Source organism: Poromitra crassiceps, assembly GCF_964638095.1.
Source record: "Poromitra crassiceps genome assembly, chromosome: 1".
NCBI lineage: Eukaryota > Metazoa > Chordata > Actinopteri > Beryciformes > Melamphaidae > Poromitra > Poromitra crassiceps.
The window spans coordinates 62834441-62850122 of NC_139623.1; the positions used below are offsets into that span (position 1 = coordinate 62834441).

The 15682-nt window shown below is 47.2% G+C and overlaps 1 protein-coding gene across 2 annotated transcripts in view; it reads left to right on the top strand.

Annotated features, from left to right (window-relative positions):
• The window catches only part of LOC310786937 (glutamate receptor 1-like), a gene marked incomplete at its 3' end in the record, with an annotated part of 287668 nt that overhangs the window by 217331 nt on the left and 54655 nt on the right, over positions 1 to 15682 (top strand). Inside the window, exons 11-13 of one of the 2 annotated variants that reach the window (XM_083648279.1) lie at positions 6253 to 6468; positions 7504 to 7648; positions 9883 to 10000. In XM_083648279.1, coding sequence (XP_083504405.1) covers positions 6253 to 6468; positions 7504 to 7648; positions 9883 to 10000 — 479 coding nt within the window. Of the gene's footprint in view, positions 1 to 6252; positions 6469 to 7503; positions 7649 to 9870; positions 10001 to 15682 lie in introns of both variants that reach the window. The other variant, XM_083648280.1, reaches the window with a different exon arrangement.

Sequence of the window (15682 nt, forward strand, 5' to 3'; positions counted from 1 at the left end):
AGCACACGTGCTCCACACTGCCCTGTCCCACCTGGAGGGGAAGGACACCTATGTAAGAATGCTGTTCGTGGACTACAGCTCAGCATTCAACACCATATACCCTCCAGGCTGGTACGCAAGCTCAAGGATCTGGGACTAAACACAGCAATGCGGAATGGATCCTGGATTTCCTGACAGACCGCCGCCAGGTGGTGAGGGTGGGCAACCTCACCTCCTCACCACTGACCATCAGCATAGGAGCGCCTCAGGGGTGCGTCTCCAGCCCCTTCTGGTACGACCTCTACACCCACGACTGCGTGGCGACTCAAACTTCGAACACCATCGTGAAGTTTGCAGACGACACAGCGGTCGTGGGGCTGATCTCGGGGGGCGACGAGACGGCCTACAGAGAGGAGGTGGGGGCCCTGGAACAATGGTGCCAGGACAACCACCTCTCTCTGAACGTCTCCAAGACCAAGGAGGTCATTGTAGACTACAGGAGGGGGGGGGGCACACACCCCCCAATCACCATCAACGGCACAGTGGTGGAAAGGGTGGACAGCTTCAAGTACCTGGGAGTCAACATCCACCAGGACCTGACTTGGGCCGGCCACACCGCCACTGTTGTTAAAAAGGCCCAACAGCGAATACACGGACTCAGGCGCCTGAAGAAATTTGGGCTAAGGCCAGAAATCCTTAGTGACTTCTACAGAGGCACCATTGAAAGCCTGCTGACTGGCTGCTTCACCACCTGGTACGGGAACTGTACCACCATGGACCGCAGGGCGCTACGGAGAGTGAGACGCGCGGCCCAGCACGTAACAGGACGTGAGTTGCCAGAACTGCATGAACTATATAAACAGCGGTGCCTCAGGAGGTCCCTGAAGATCATCAAAGACACAAATCACCCCCACAACAGCCTGTTCTCCCTGTTACCGTCAGGGAGAAGATACAGGGTTCCAAAAGCACGCACAAATCGCTTGAGGAACAGTTTCTTCCCGCAGGCCACGAGACTCCTTAACATACACAAATAGTGTAGTAGCCGTACTGTACCGTACTGTAGCTGCTACCATTACGTATGTCTAATGTTTAATTGTATGTTTAATAAGGAATATGCTATTTGCACCTGTATGTCAAATACGCCGAATTTAAAACGCAGAGTTTAATTGTATGTTTAATAAGGAATATGCTATTTGCACCTGTATGTCAAATACGCCAAATTTAAAATGTTTAAGCACGTCTAAAGTATGCACATGACATGTGCACCTATGTGCAGTGAATATGCCACTGTCTCTGACTTGTCTTATCACTATACTGCCTTATTGCTTGTTGTGTCTCTTGTTGTTTTTTTGCACTAATATGCCCTGCTATATTTGTACTATGTTGTAAACGGAGTCCACAGCACAAGAATTTCACACGTGATACTTGTACCATGGAGTGACAACAAAAATCTTGAATCTTGAATCTTGAATCTTGAATCTAAAACAAAATATGGCAATGTCAAAATGCCAAAACAGCTACTTGACCATGCCCTTGAAGGAACAGTTGGTCCCAAAATGAGAGAGATGAGATTAAACAAATGATTCCTGTGGGGAAATGTGTTCATTGTTTGTAAATCTTTGAATTTAAATTCACACAGTAATGTGAAGATCTATAGATGTTTGCCTGTCTGTTTGTGGGCGTGGCTGGAGGCGTGGCACCCTGTGGCATGACGCTTCTTACTGAGCAGTGGTAGCCAGGGACGGCTGGTATCAATGGGCTAGGGGGGCTAAGCCCTCCCTATCATTTCCAATAAAATGAGAAAAGTATTATTAATATTTATTCTTTACATAAATTATATCAAACAAACTTAGAATTGGTTGTTTATGTTGGTGGAAGCTATAGATCAGCAACAGCGCCATCTATAGACACAAAAAAATCATCACAGTGGGCTAGTTTGATGGAGCCCAAAGACACTACCTTCAGCCTTCAATCACCTTCGTAAAAAATGATTGACAAGTGTCTGGCACGCCCCCCTTGAGCTGCTGCCGTCTACGGCCCATTCGGGCTAAATTCGAACAGCCCAAATGGGCCGACCTGCTACTGACTTGACAACCAATGACAGCTCGAATATGACATGCACACACTACAAGTGAGAATCAGGAAATGGCGCTGAGGTGGAGGTGGACTACTTTCTCATTCATTTTCCTTGATCTCTGACGGGGGGAAATTATAAGTGAAGAGTCCAAGGAATGGGGCGGCTTTAGCTCAGGAGGTAGAGCGGGTCGGCCAATGACGCAAGGGTTGGCGGTTCGATCCCCGCTCCTTCCCAGCTGCTGTCGTTGTGTCCTTGGGCAAGACACTTAACCCTCCTTGCTCCCGATGGTGTGTAGGTACCCTGCGTGGCAGCCTGCTGCCATCGGTGTATGAATGGGTGAATGTAGACTACCTACTGATTGTAAAGCGCTTTGGATAAAAGCGCTATATAAATGCAGGCCATTTACCATTTACCATTTACCAAGGAAAGGGACAAAGACAAAATCTTAAGTTTTCTGTTACGTGGGCACTGGGCACAACAGCTGTAGCTCGTTAAACATCAAAGGGAAAAGACGTGAACAGCTCTCTCTGTCGCTCTCTCTCTCTCTCTCTCTCTCCTCTCTCTCTCTCCTCTTGTGGTCTGATAAAGACAGAATCTGTTTGGGAATGTGTTGGTTTTGCATATCTACCTAAGAGAAGGTATTGCTCAGTCTGCTATTATTGGTAGCCGCTTGATATGGAGAAGGCGCTGCTTTTTGTATTCTTGAAGTGGATACTAACCAATATCTTGTATTACAGTATAACTGTATTTGTCAATTTGCCACTGCCATCACCCTGTGTGGTGTTCCTTTTTTTGTACACATTATTGTGGCAGTTTTGTAACTGTTTCCCAGCATCTGACTGCATTATTAGTGTTTATATCGTTTTGTACTCTGTATTTATGTGGACATAAATTAATCATTTAAATGTGTGTGTGTGTGTGTGTGTGTGTGTGTGTGTGTGTGTTGTGTGAGAGAGAGTGATAGCCTACAGAAAGTTTTGCATCAGGCAATTCTTATAGCCTACTACTTAGTGTTGTTTGTTGCTGTAATTTGGTATCTCGGAGGCTGCTGTTGCTGCAGCATGAGCTATTGGTGGTTATAATTTTTAGCCCCTCCACCCAATATCACCACCAGCCGTCACTGGTGGTACCACTGTGTTGCTTTACAGCAGTGGCTCCCAAACTGGTGTACGCGTACCCCTAGGGTTACATGGAGGTACTACAGGGGGTACTTGAGAGAAAGGGCAAAATGGAAAAATGTAAGAATCAATCATAAATGCAACATTAAAATAAACCTGTTCAGGAGGCACTGATTGCAACTCTTTCACTCCATTTCTCATTGTGTATTATAAAACGGCTCTCTCAAATCAAGCAATTTGATTGGCTCACAGCTGTGGTATAATAATAATAATAATAATAATAATAATAATAATAATAATAATAATAACTTTAATTTATATAGCGCCTTTCATAAAACCCAAGGTCGCTTCACAAAAGTGGGATACAGATAGGGGAGGAAAACAAACAAACAAACAAACAAAACAAACAACAGGGACGGTTGAACTAAACTGAACTAACTAATGTGGAAAGGCCATGGAAAAGAGATGTGTTTTGAGGTGTGTTTTGAAACTGTTCAGGGTCGGGGCATTTCGGATTTCGGCAGGGAGAGCGTTCCAGAGGGTGGGGGCAGCCACGCTGAAGGCTCTGTCCCCAAAGGTTTTGAGTCTGGTACGGGGGATGGATAGCAGACCCGCGTCCGAAGACCGCAGGTTCCGGGATGGAGTGTGTTGTTGAAGGAGGTCGGACAGGTATTGGGGGGCAAGTGCGTGAAGGGATTTGTAAGTGAGAAGGAGGAGTTTGTACAGGATGCGGAACTTGACCGGGAGCCAGTGGAGGTGAATGAGGGTGGGGGTGATGTGCTGCCAGGGCTTGGTGTGAGTGAGAACCCTGGCAGCTGAGTTCTGCACGTACTGGAGCCTGTCCAGGGCTTTGCTTGGAACCCCGGACAGGACTCCATTACAGTAGTCGAGCCGGGAGGTGATGAATACATGGATGAGGGTTTCTGCCACGGAGTCTGAGAGTGAGGGACGGAGACGGGAAATGTTTTTGAGGTGGTAGAAGGCGGACTTGGTGATGGATTTGATGTGGGACTGGAAGGAAAGGGTGGAGTCAATGATGACGCCCAGGTTGCGAACTTGAGGAGATGGTTTGATGGAACAGCCCTCGACGTGGAGGAGGAGATCTCCAACCTTCCGGAGCAGTGGCTTGGGGGCCACAACCATGAGCTCAGTTTTACTGCTGTTGAGTTTGAGTAGGTTGGTTGTCATCCAGGTTTTTATGGCGTGGAGGCAGGTGACCAGAGACTGTGGGAGGAGCTGAGTGGATGGTGAGGTGCTGAGATAGAGCTGAGTATCATCAGCGTAGCAGTGGAAGTTGAGTCCGTGGTGACGTATGATCTGGCCGAGGGGGAGCAGGTAGGTGATAAAGAGTATGGGACCCAGCACAGAGCCTTGAGGGACGCCATGGTTGACTGGGGCAGGGGGGGAGGAGGAGCCGTTGATGGTGACAAACTGAGTTCTGTTGGAGAGGTATGATTGAAACCAAGAGAGAGCTGTACCGGTGATGCCAAGGAGGTCAGATAGGCGTTTGAGGAGGATTGTGTGGGAAACTGTATCAAAGGCAGCGGAGAGGTCGAGGAGGATGAGGATAGTGATTTTACCGGAGTCTGCAGTACTACTGTATTTATGTCTCCCCCACACCTAAAGATTTTCAAATCCTTGAAGATTATAAAAATCTTGAGAGTCCACACACTTTGCAACAGAGATTTTGTAACATTTCAATCTTGGAACGCACACACAATCACTACCGTTCTGACTCAACCCCACACACTTGACGATTACACTGAAGATTGTCACCTCGGTGGACTTGGGATCTCGCAGAAACTCGCGTGATTAAACGTGACTTAAGAGCAAAACACATGAACCTTTCTCAAAAAGAGAGAGAGTCAAAGACAACGCGTAACCTAACCGAGCAACCCTTTGATCTGAGAGCCCAGAGATCCGTTCAATCATGCAGGTGCACGGTGCCCCTCCTGCTTTGCTCTCCTCTGCCCGTCTCCAAACTTCCTTGAACAAGACACATTTCATCACATGAGCTTCAGCTCGCTCTTCTTAACAGCAGCTTCACTGTCAGTGGGCAACAAGCCGTAGTCCACTCTGTGTTATATTTGGGTTCCTCGCAAGGAAATATGATGATGAGAGCAGAACGCAGCTGTCCACGATGTCTGACTTTTATGATGCAATTTGTTGTTAACTGTATTTGTAGTCAAGTCAAGTCAACTTCATTTATATAGCACATTTACAAACAGCAGCGGCTGAACCAAAGTGCTTTAAAGGCAGGGAGGAAATAGGGAGCACAAATATAAAGCAGGTAAAGTGCAGAAATACTGAATAAAATGCATCACAATACAAGAGATGATAGAAATTAAAAGGAGAGGAGTTAATATGAATAAAAAACAATAAAACAATAAAAGCCAGGGACCTAACAATGACTAAGTGGAGGGGAAGGCCAGGGGAAAACAGGTGGGTTTTCAGGAGGGATTTAAAAACATCCAGGCTCTGAGCGGACCTTACGTGAAGGGGGAGCCTGTTCCACCTTACGTGAAGGGGGAGCCTGTTCCACCTTACGTGAAGGGGGAGCCTGTTCCACCTTACGTGAAGGGGGAGGCAATCATCTACGCAATCATCTACGCTGCTTTTAAAACAGCAGCGTTTCAGGGTGAGACTGTCTCCACCTCTGCATCAGAATAAAAAGCAGGCCAAAACACAGAGGTAACCACAGCTTCACGTGGGTTTCCTGTGCTTCTCCTGCCTGATATGAATGCAGTAATGACATGGCGTGGCTGCTGATGAGCTGTCAGCCTGCAGCGCTGTCTGTCCTGCTGGGAACCTGACTCTGTCTGTCCTGCTGGGAACCTGACTCACTCACTGCTTCATAATTGATGCTTGACACTAAGTGAACTCACATGGAGGCATGCATGTTAAACAGTTCAAAATGTTCTTTGAAAACACCTCTTTGAAACTTGTATCTATCTATCTATCTCTCCACCTCTCTCCACCTCCCTCCCTCTCTCTCCACCTCCCTCCATCTCTCTCCCTATCTCTCCATCCTTCTCTCTCTCTCCCAATCTCTCTCCCTCCACCCCCCCCTACCTGCAGAAAGCGGACGTGGCTGTGGCTCCTCTCACCATCACCCTGGTGCGGGAGGAGGTGATAGACTTCACTAAGCCCTTCATGTCTCTGGGGATCTCCATCATGATCAAGAAGCCCACCAAGTCCAAGCCTGGCGTCTTCTCCTTCCTCGACCCGCTGGCTTATGAGATCTGGATGTGCATCGTCTTCGCCTACATCGGCGTCAGCGTCGTGCTCTTCCTGGTGAGAGGACAAGGAAACTATGATGGAGGAAGAGTCATTTTAAATGCTCTGCTTGAGGCCAGACTTTGGGGCCACGTCTATTGAAGCCTATGGGAGATGCATGAAGAAGCACACTAGAACCCAACATATCTACGTCGTATGACCTTTGATGAAGAAATGTCTCTGCCAGATGAAAGAACACACTTCAGAGAGGCTACTGACTGATTTTTCCTAATGTGTGCATTTGTTTATTTATATATATAGCTTATAGCTATAAGCTTTAAAGAGCATGATGCAGGTTAGAGACCATTTGCACCATTCTACAGCCGGGTTACACAAGCTGAGATGGTCGGTCCCAAAGTTATATTTCCAAATAGGCGTTATTTTGAAAAAGCGATTGCATATTGGGGGTCAACTAGTTTTACTACTTAGTTACGTTTGACTACTGAAACTATAAAGTGCCATGTTAACCATAGATAGAGCCCAAACTAAACAGAAAGTAAACAGTTGCCTTTGGGGTGAAATGGAGCCGAGTTTTCTTTTTCTCCCGTCAATGCCAAAATGCATTCTGGGCAGTGTGGAGTTATCGTACCAGAGGGTCAAAATGCTATTGGTTTTGGTGGTAGATTATCGTACAAATATGATAATTATCGTACGTCTGGTGTTTTGGAAAGTTTTCTACACATTGACTATATTATTATTATTACAGTAAGTACAGTAGCCCAAGTGTCATCACAGGTGTTATCTGCACAGATGGCTTTTTTTTTTACATGTGCATTATAATGCCACCTTTTTCTCCATATTTCTGTTAATGTTTTAATTTAGTTTTTGTTTTTTGGGGGTATTTTCATAAGAATCTTGAGTCCTAACTGTAATTTTTTTTTTACCTGCACCACGCTCTTTAAGCTAACTGCACCACGCTCTTTAAGCTAGACTAAGACACATAATATTATACAAAGCAACTACTTTAACCACACCAGTTTTCTGATTTCTGTTTAATTTTTCACAGAATAACTCATGTCTCTCTGCTGATCATGTGCTGTCTCTGCCTCCCAGGTGAGCCGTTTCAGTCCATATGAATGGCAGGGCGATGATGACGATGACGAAGATGACCAACAAGTCCCGCCCTCTGCCTCTCGACGAGCTCCGCCCACTCCTTCCTCTGACCCAGGTCACTCCCAAGCTGTCGCTGACGCTCACCATCCAACATGTCCTCACTCCTCACTCCTCAAATAATAATAATAATATAATCTAAATAAATACAGAGTGTAATAAATAAATAAATAATTAGTTTAACAATATAAATAAATACTGAGTTTGATCAGGACCCTCCTTATAGCGTCACGCCCCTTTCAGACATGCCCTGGAGGGGACCCGGGTGGCGGTGTATGTATGAACACAATTTGGTGAGCTGTGCGCGCTCCCGCGACCCTCTTACGAGCCAGGTCTGAGACAAGCTGCTGCCCTAGTCTCATGGGCGGGTTGGTCCCCCTCCCCTCCAGAGTGCTGTGACGTAGCTGAGCTAAGCAAGTGGGAGGAGGCGGGGTGAGGCAGCGGAGCCAAGAGAGACAGGCAGCGTGACAGATTATTATTATATAAATAGTTGATGTGAATGAGCGAGTCAGCAAACATCATGCAGTTTCAGTTTTTCCAAATGAAGCTGGAGCTGCTTCGTGTGTCAGCCAACACAGGCTACGTGTTGCTTGATTGAAACGCTGGTTTCTATTTCTGCAAAGCTTCACGCAGCACACCACCTTCAAAATATAGCATTTTTGGACGCGAGGGGCATCCTGCTTCCCAGTATTGGACATCCTTAGGTAGGATATCTGGATTTGGTTTGCTTGCCTTTGATTTCATGTTTATACACAGAGTTTGTGAACGATTCACATGCAGATCCGCAAATGTCAACACCAAATGCAAGCAGTGTCAAGTCCAGTATAAAACAGAAACTTCCGGTTACAACCTTCGCAACAATGGCAATTAAATAAATTAAATGAACGTGTAATGTTTTTGTGTGATCCGAAAGATCCACAACAGAGATAAACTGGAAGAATAACTGCTGCCTTCGAAAAGTCAATTTTAACCTGTACTGAGTCGACTGTTCTTTTTTTTGTTTACCAAGTAATAACCCTAACCCTAACCCTAAGGTAAAAATTCCTAGCTTCCTGTATTCTGTATATTTCTAGCAGGCTTGATGCAAGTTTAGGACTGAACTTTACCCACAAGAGTGAAACAGATGGTTGCATTACAGAATAAAAACCCAGTAAAGCCTCATAAAAAAGACCTGTTTTATTTGGAGCACTTGAGACTTGAGGAAATCAATGCATCTGAGCGTGAGTTGTAGCCAGGGTCGTATATATAATTACTAACGCTATGCGCAAACGATGCGCAAATGTTAGCGCGCAGTTATCGCCCATTCTGTATTTTTAGCAACTTGTTATCAGACTCTGCATGTCGTGATAGTTTGTTGAATGTCAATGCGATTCACTTTGTGTCATTAAGGCTGTAGCCCGGCGATCCTCAAAGTCCGGACACTCCGGTCCACATCCAGACCCAGACGCCGTCATATCCGGACCGAGCCCTATATAACCTACAAATCATTGAGAATTGTTACATTTTTACGGAGCGTTTCTATTTTAACCGCTGCTTTTCTAGCCTTTACGGTACTGGTTTAGCTGCCAGGAAGCTCACAGACCAATTGCATGTGCTGTTAATCATCACACGTGATGCTCAGCCAATCAAATCGATTCTGCCTGTTGCTTGCTTCCCAGTGCTGAGAGGGTGACACAGGATGGAGGAGAGGCGAGAGAGAAATGCGAGTGATAGAATTTTCTCTAACTGGACCTCTTTGAATTTTAATTGAGCTGTCTGTGTGGTCAGTTTTCACAACTGCATGTTGTGGGAGTTCTATAGAAGTCTATTGGACTACCCTGCACATTGTGGGAGTTCTATAGAAGTCTATTAGACTACCCTGCACATTGTTGGAGTTCTATAGAAGTCTATTGCACTACCATGCACGTTGTGGGAGTTCTAGAAGTCTATTGGACTACCCTGCACATTGTAGGAGTTATATAGAAGTCTATTGGACTACCCTGCACATTGTGGGAGTTCTATAGAAGTCTATTAGACTACCCTGCACATTGTTGGAGTTCTATAGAAGTCTATTGCACTACCATGCACGTTGTGGGAGTTCTATAGAAGTCTATTGGACTACCCTGCATGTTGTAGGAGTTCAATAGAAGTATTTTTGACTTGACAAATGAGTCCCCTAACCCTAAAAGGAGTAGTACAGGGTCCTGACCAAATGTCTATAGGATGAGATGATTTGGGAGTTCTTCTTCTTCTTCTTCTTCTTCATGATTTTAACCTCTCCTGCTTTTCTGCTGGCAGTATCGTGACCCGTGCTTGTTTTCCTGCTCCTAGATTACTCCCCAGATCAGAATCAGCAGAAAGAGAAGGAGACTCCGGAGCACACCAACGACTTTGGCATCTTCAACTCCCTGTGGTTCTCGCTTGGGGCCTTCATGCAGCAGGGCTGTGACATCTCCCCCAGGTAGGTATACCAGAGCATTTGAGATAGTTGTGTCAGCTCACCATAGTTGTGTCATTTCCATTCATAGATGGGCCTTTTTTTGCACGATTGAATGATGGGCCTTTTTTTTTTCTTTACCTTGCAATAGTTCCCGGAAGTTAAGTTCTGGATTAAGCAGTTCTGTAGAGTTTGTGATGTACTTTGAAAGGGTAAAAGGTTTAAATAATCAAATTGTACTTGTTGTACTTGTTGTTATGAGCTTTATTTTATGCATTCACACCGCCCACCACATACTTCCTGGAACTCTCCTTGGAATTAGCTAGAATGGAGCTCACAGCTATGTAGGTCAAGTGATGATCAAGTATATTTTGGACTTCCGTTGCCGCGACTCTCTGTGGGTTTTATTAGTGTCCAGTTACAACAAATGTATAATTAGAACATCTTTGGTGGTGTTGTTAGTGTCTGGTAATGATGTGCGGGTCACCCAGAAGCAATTTTTCAAAATCTCTGCGATTTCTCTGCAAAAACGGCAAAACAGGTACTCAGCTTTTCTTTTCTTTTTTTCTTTTTTGGGGGTAATTTTGCTCTACTTGCAATTTTTACCAGTTACCGCCATTTTACCGCAAAAAACACACACATAAAACTTGGCAAATTCCATTACAATTGTTGAGAAAAGCCAATAGGTAGAAGTTAAGAGGGGAAAAAATCTAGTGTTTTCCTCAGTTCCTGCAATTTTACAGCAAAAAAATCACACAAAACCTCGCAAAGCCGCAATCACAGACAAAGTGTGAAATCCTGGAGGTACTGGCCTATGCATGCACTCATGAACACACATGCACGCACACACACACACACACGCACCCACGCACACACACACACACACACACACACACACACACACACAGTACTCTCTTAATACACCTATGCATGCATTCACGGGTCATAGTCTTCCGTCCGACCTCTCAATAGTTCGACCACTCATGAGTTAGACTACCCAAAGATCGGCCCTATTATTTTAATCTCATAAATCCGACCTCCCAAAAATCCGACCGCAGTAAATTAGACAGTTGCGTGGGACTCCAGAGAGAGAGAGAGAGAGAGAGAGATTGACGCGTTAATTGACGCCATTTGATGCGCTGCACTGCAGGCATCAGATAGGCTACCAAATACCAACAGCACAGAACCACGAGTATTTGGGGGAAAATGTCACTAATTTATATCACAATGAATGACCAATGAATAAAAAGTTGTTATATCGTAGTTTTGAGCCCCTGCCAGTCAGAGGCTGTTAATCTCCTATATACCTGTCTATCGAGCAGTGTGGGGAAAAAAGGCATTGCTGCTGCGGGAAGCAATCCAGTCTATCCAAACTTTTGCCGATCTCATCAAGACATGCAGCAGGGGAATATATTTTGGTAGCCCATGTGTTTGTGTTCTCACTTGTACAGACAATAGAGTCGCGTTGTTTACACGCATGCTAACTGCCGTGAGATTCATTTGTTTGGCGAGACGGGCATGACAATGAGGAAATTGGAGTGAATGGAGTGAATGGAGATGTCGGAACTCTTCTATTATACGGCTCTGGGTTACTGGAATTCAGTGTTTGGACAACTCTGGGCATACGCCGCTGATCAGACAGTCGTTGATAGGTATCTACGTTTTGCCCGCTAGAAGCTCCGTCTTATTTTAACATTTTATCCAGTTTTAAGTCATATTTGTGCGTGCACCTTTTAGCTATATTTTAGTGTATTATCAGAGCTTCACACCAGGCTTAACGTTTTGTGATCGGTCATCTGGATTACACTATTCTGGACCTAAACAATCTACCGCCTGGAGCCGCGTCAGTGACTCAGCCCAGCTAGCTTCGGAAGCTAAGCTAACCCGTAGCTGGATCTGACCCCAGCCCTTCACGGGCATATTTACATTAGTTGGACCTTGCTTTTTTGCCGTGTGTGGGGAACTCTCTGCCACAGAGCCCCGACCGGCCGGACTTCTCTAATTCCACAAACAACAACCTGAGCTAAAGCTAAGCTAAGCTACGCTAGGCGAGTAGCCTAGAGGGCTAGCAACACCTGGATACTCCCACTGGCCTGGTGGTTTGCCTGTAACCTAGACAGGCCAGTGGTGAGATTTGTCCTATCTCTCTGTGTACAATCATGTCACAGGATCCATCATCATGCATGAACTGTAGTCTTACCGTGTTTGAATTGGTCAAAGATGTCTCCCGGTTGCAAGTGGAAATCATAGAGAAGAACCGGTCCATCAGGAAACTCACATCCACACTGCAGTCATTTAATTTAATCCCAAAATGTGATGCTGACAGTTTGGGCATCGGAGATGACACCACTGTCCCGTGGCTTAGAGAATCCCCCCACTCCAGCAATGTTTCTTATGGGGAGGATCCGTGGCGTAGGCTTGGTGCCAAACCCAAGCAGCCAGCCTGCTCGACCCCCTTCACTGCAGCTGCTGCCCGGATCTCAGCCTCCCGCTGCCGTGATAGACCCCGAGGATCTCGTAGCCTCCAGCCCTCCTCATGGTCTATTGAGCTGGAGAACAGATTCAAACTCCTGGAGGATGAGACCGATAACCCGCCTCGTCCCCTGTACTCCTCAGTGCTTCCTCCGCCGGCCGTGCATCCCAGCCCGGGAGCACCATTCAACGTACGGAGCACCGCCCAGTTTCCACCGCTGTCCAGGTCTTCATCTCCTCCGTCTCCAGCGATGTCCGCCGGCCTCCTGTCTGCAATACCTGCTCGTCCTGCCCGGTCCCGGCTCGCCACCCGGCTCCGGCTGCTGAAGGAGGCCGTCTCCAATCGCCCTGAGCAGACCAACGGGATTATTCCAGCTGGGCTCCTCTCTTCTCCCGCTGTGGGTACTGGTGCTGGTTCTCTCTTTCCGCCCGGCCCTGGTTCCCCCGGTCATTCGGGGGTGTCACCGAACCCGCCATGCCCGAGAGAAGTGGCCGCTAACGTTAGTTTGGCCACTAACGTTAGTTTGGTCGCTAATTCCTTGAAGCCCAATCAGTCTATAGGTCCCGACCACCGCTCATCACCCCCGCCTCCGCTTTTCCCTCCAACTGTAGCAATTATTGGCGACTCTATTATTAAAAATCTTCGTTATATTAACGCCATCACATATTGCTTCTCCGGGGCCACGACAGTTGAAATCATTGATAAACTCCCCGCCATCCTCGCCTCACTCCCGTCCTCTGTCACAAAACTAATTCTTCACGTGGGCTGTAATGACACTGGCCGTCAGCACTCTGAACAAACAAAACAGAACTTCATCCGCCTTTTCGATTTGCTCACAGCTAGTGGAAAATCCACATATCTGTCTGGCCCAATTCCAACTCTCCGTCATGGTGACGTGCGATTTAGTCGTCTGTTAGCGCTCCACTACTGGCTCCAATCGTCCTGCATCTCCCACGGCATCACGTTCATTCATAATTTCAATTTATTCTGGGAACGCTCCTCCCTGTACGCTGCAGATGGCCTCCACCCGAGCACTCTAGGCGTTAAAATGCTCAGTGCAAATCTCCGTCACGCTGTTGCTGTCCACTCGACCATGCCTGCTTGACTGTCTGCCCCTGCTGCTCACGTTCACCTCTGTCCTCCCTCCCCCTCCCCTCCCCACCTGGTCACTCCTGGTCAATTGCCCACACACTCCTCCGATGCAAATCCTCTCACCAGCTCCCCCTGGCGGAGAGGAGGACGTATCACCTCCACACCTTCCTCTGAAACATGTCATGTCATTGATTCTGATGTAGGCTACGATGTCTACTCTGTCCCCCCTGTACCTCCAGTCATGAACACAAACATTCACTCCTTCTGGTCCACCGAGCCCCGCCCCCCTCGCACTGCTGCCCGTACTGTAGATCACACTGTTTTATCCCCCCTGCCTAAGGCAGTCACATACACCCCGCTTGTCTGTTTCAAACTGGCTCTCTTTAATGTAAGATCTCTCACCAGCAAGGCACTGCTGGTGAGAGACTTTATTCTGGACAGGAAACTCGACTTCCTATGCCTCACTGAGACCTGGCAACAGCCAAATGACTTCTCTCAGCTCAATGAAGCCATCCCACCTGGCTATACATATGTCAGTCAACCCCGCTCCACCGGGAGGGGCGGCGGCCTCGCCGTACTCCACCGTCAGAACATCAATGTCACCACTGTCGCTCTCCCCCATTTCTCCTCCTTTGAATGTTTTGCTGTAAAACTCACTGGCTCAAAACCCACCATAATTGTCACCATTTACAGACCACCAAAGCCCTCTGCTGTTTTTCTTACTGAATTTTCAGAACTCTTAACATCTGTCTGTGCCTTATCCCCCACTGTCATCTTACAGGGTGACTTTAACATCCATATTGACAACCCGTCCAATGCTCTTGCAAATGATTTCACCTCACTCCTGGACTGTCTCGGTATCACTCAACATGTCAATTTCCCAACGCACAACAAAGGTCACATATTAGACTTAATCTGCTGCACTGGTCTCACCCCCTGTAACCTCGCCCATGCAGTTTTCCCCATCTCTGACCATAAAGTTGTATTATTTGACATCCACGCCCCCCTACTAAAAGCAAAAGAACACCGGACCATCTCCTTTAGGAACATAAAACGCATTAACCCCTCTGATTTCATCTCCCTCATCAACTCTTACCCCTGCCCCCTCCCACTCTCCTCCCCTGCTGACTTGGTGAATCATTACAACGACTGTCTCTCCTCCTCACTTGATGCTCTGGCCCCCCTGAAAACCCACACAGTCTCCTTCACACACACTGCTCCCTGGTTCACTGCTGACCTCCGCCAGCTCAAAGCCGCCGGCCGCCGACTGGAGCGGCTATGCAAAAAAAACGGACTCTCTGTTCACATCCAACTATACGCCGATCACCTTCATCATTATAAGAACGCCCTCTCCACTGCCAAATCCTCCTACTACTCCAACCTCATCAACACTGGTAAAGGCAACACCCGGGCCCTTTTCTCAACAGTCAGCCATCTACTTCAGCCCCCCAGGACCCTCCCCCCAAACATCACCTCTGATCACTGCACTGCCTTTCTGCAATTCTTCAACGCTAAAATCAATACCATCCACCAACAGCTGGCCCCATCTAACACTCCCGCCAGTGATCCACCCTGGATGGCTACCTTGGCCAAGCCACTCATCTGTCCCCTCTCCAACTTTACTCCAGTCACAGAACACTCCGTCTCTGATCTCATCCGAAAAGCCAAATCCACCACCTGTCAGCTTGACCCCCTCCCCACTACCCTTGTCAAAGCCTGTCTGTCTTCCATTTCCCCCATAATCACAAAAATAATTAACTCCTCCCTCACCTCTGGTACTGTCCCCCCCCAGCTCAAAATGGCCGCAATCACACCCACCCTCAAAAAACCCGGTCTCGACCCATCTGACATGAACCACCACCGCCCCATCTCCAACCTTCCCTTCATATCCAAAACACTTGAGAGGGTGGTTGCCGCACAACTACAGTCCCACCTTGACTCAAACCACCTCCATGAACCCTTTCAGTCCGGTTTCCGCGCTAAACATAGCACCGAAACAGCCCTTGTCAAAATCACGAATGACCTCCTCCGTGCAGCTGACTCTGGATTACTCACCATACTCATCCTTCTTGATCTCACCGCCGCCTTCGACACCATCTCCCACCCACTACTCCTGCAACGACTAGCTGACATTGGGATCA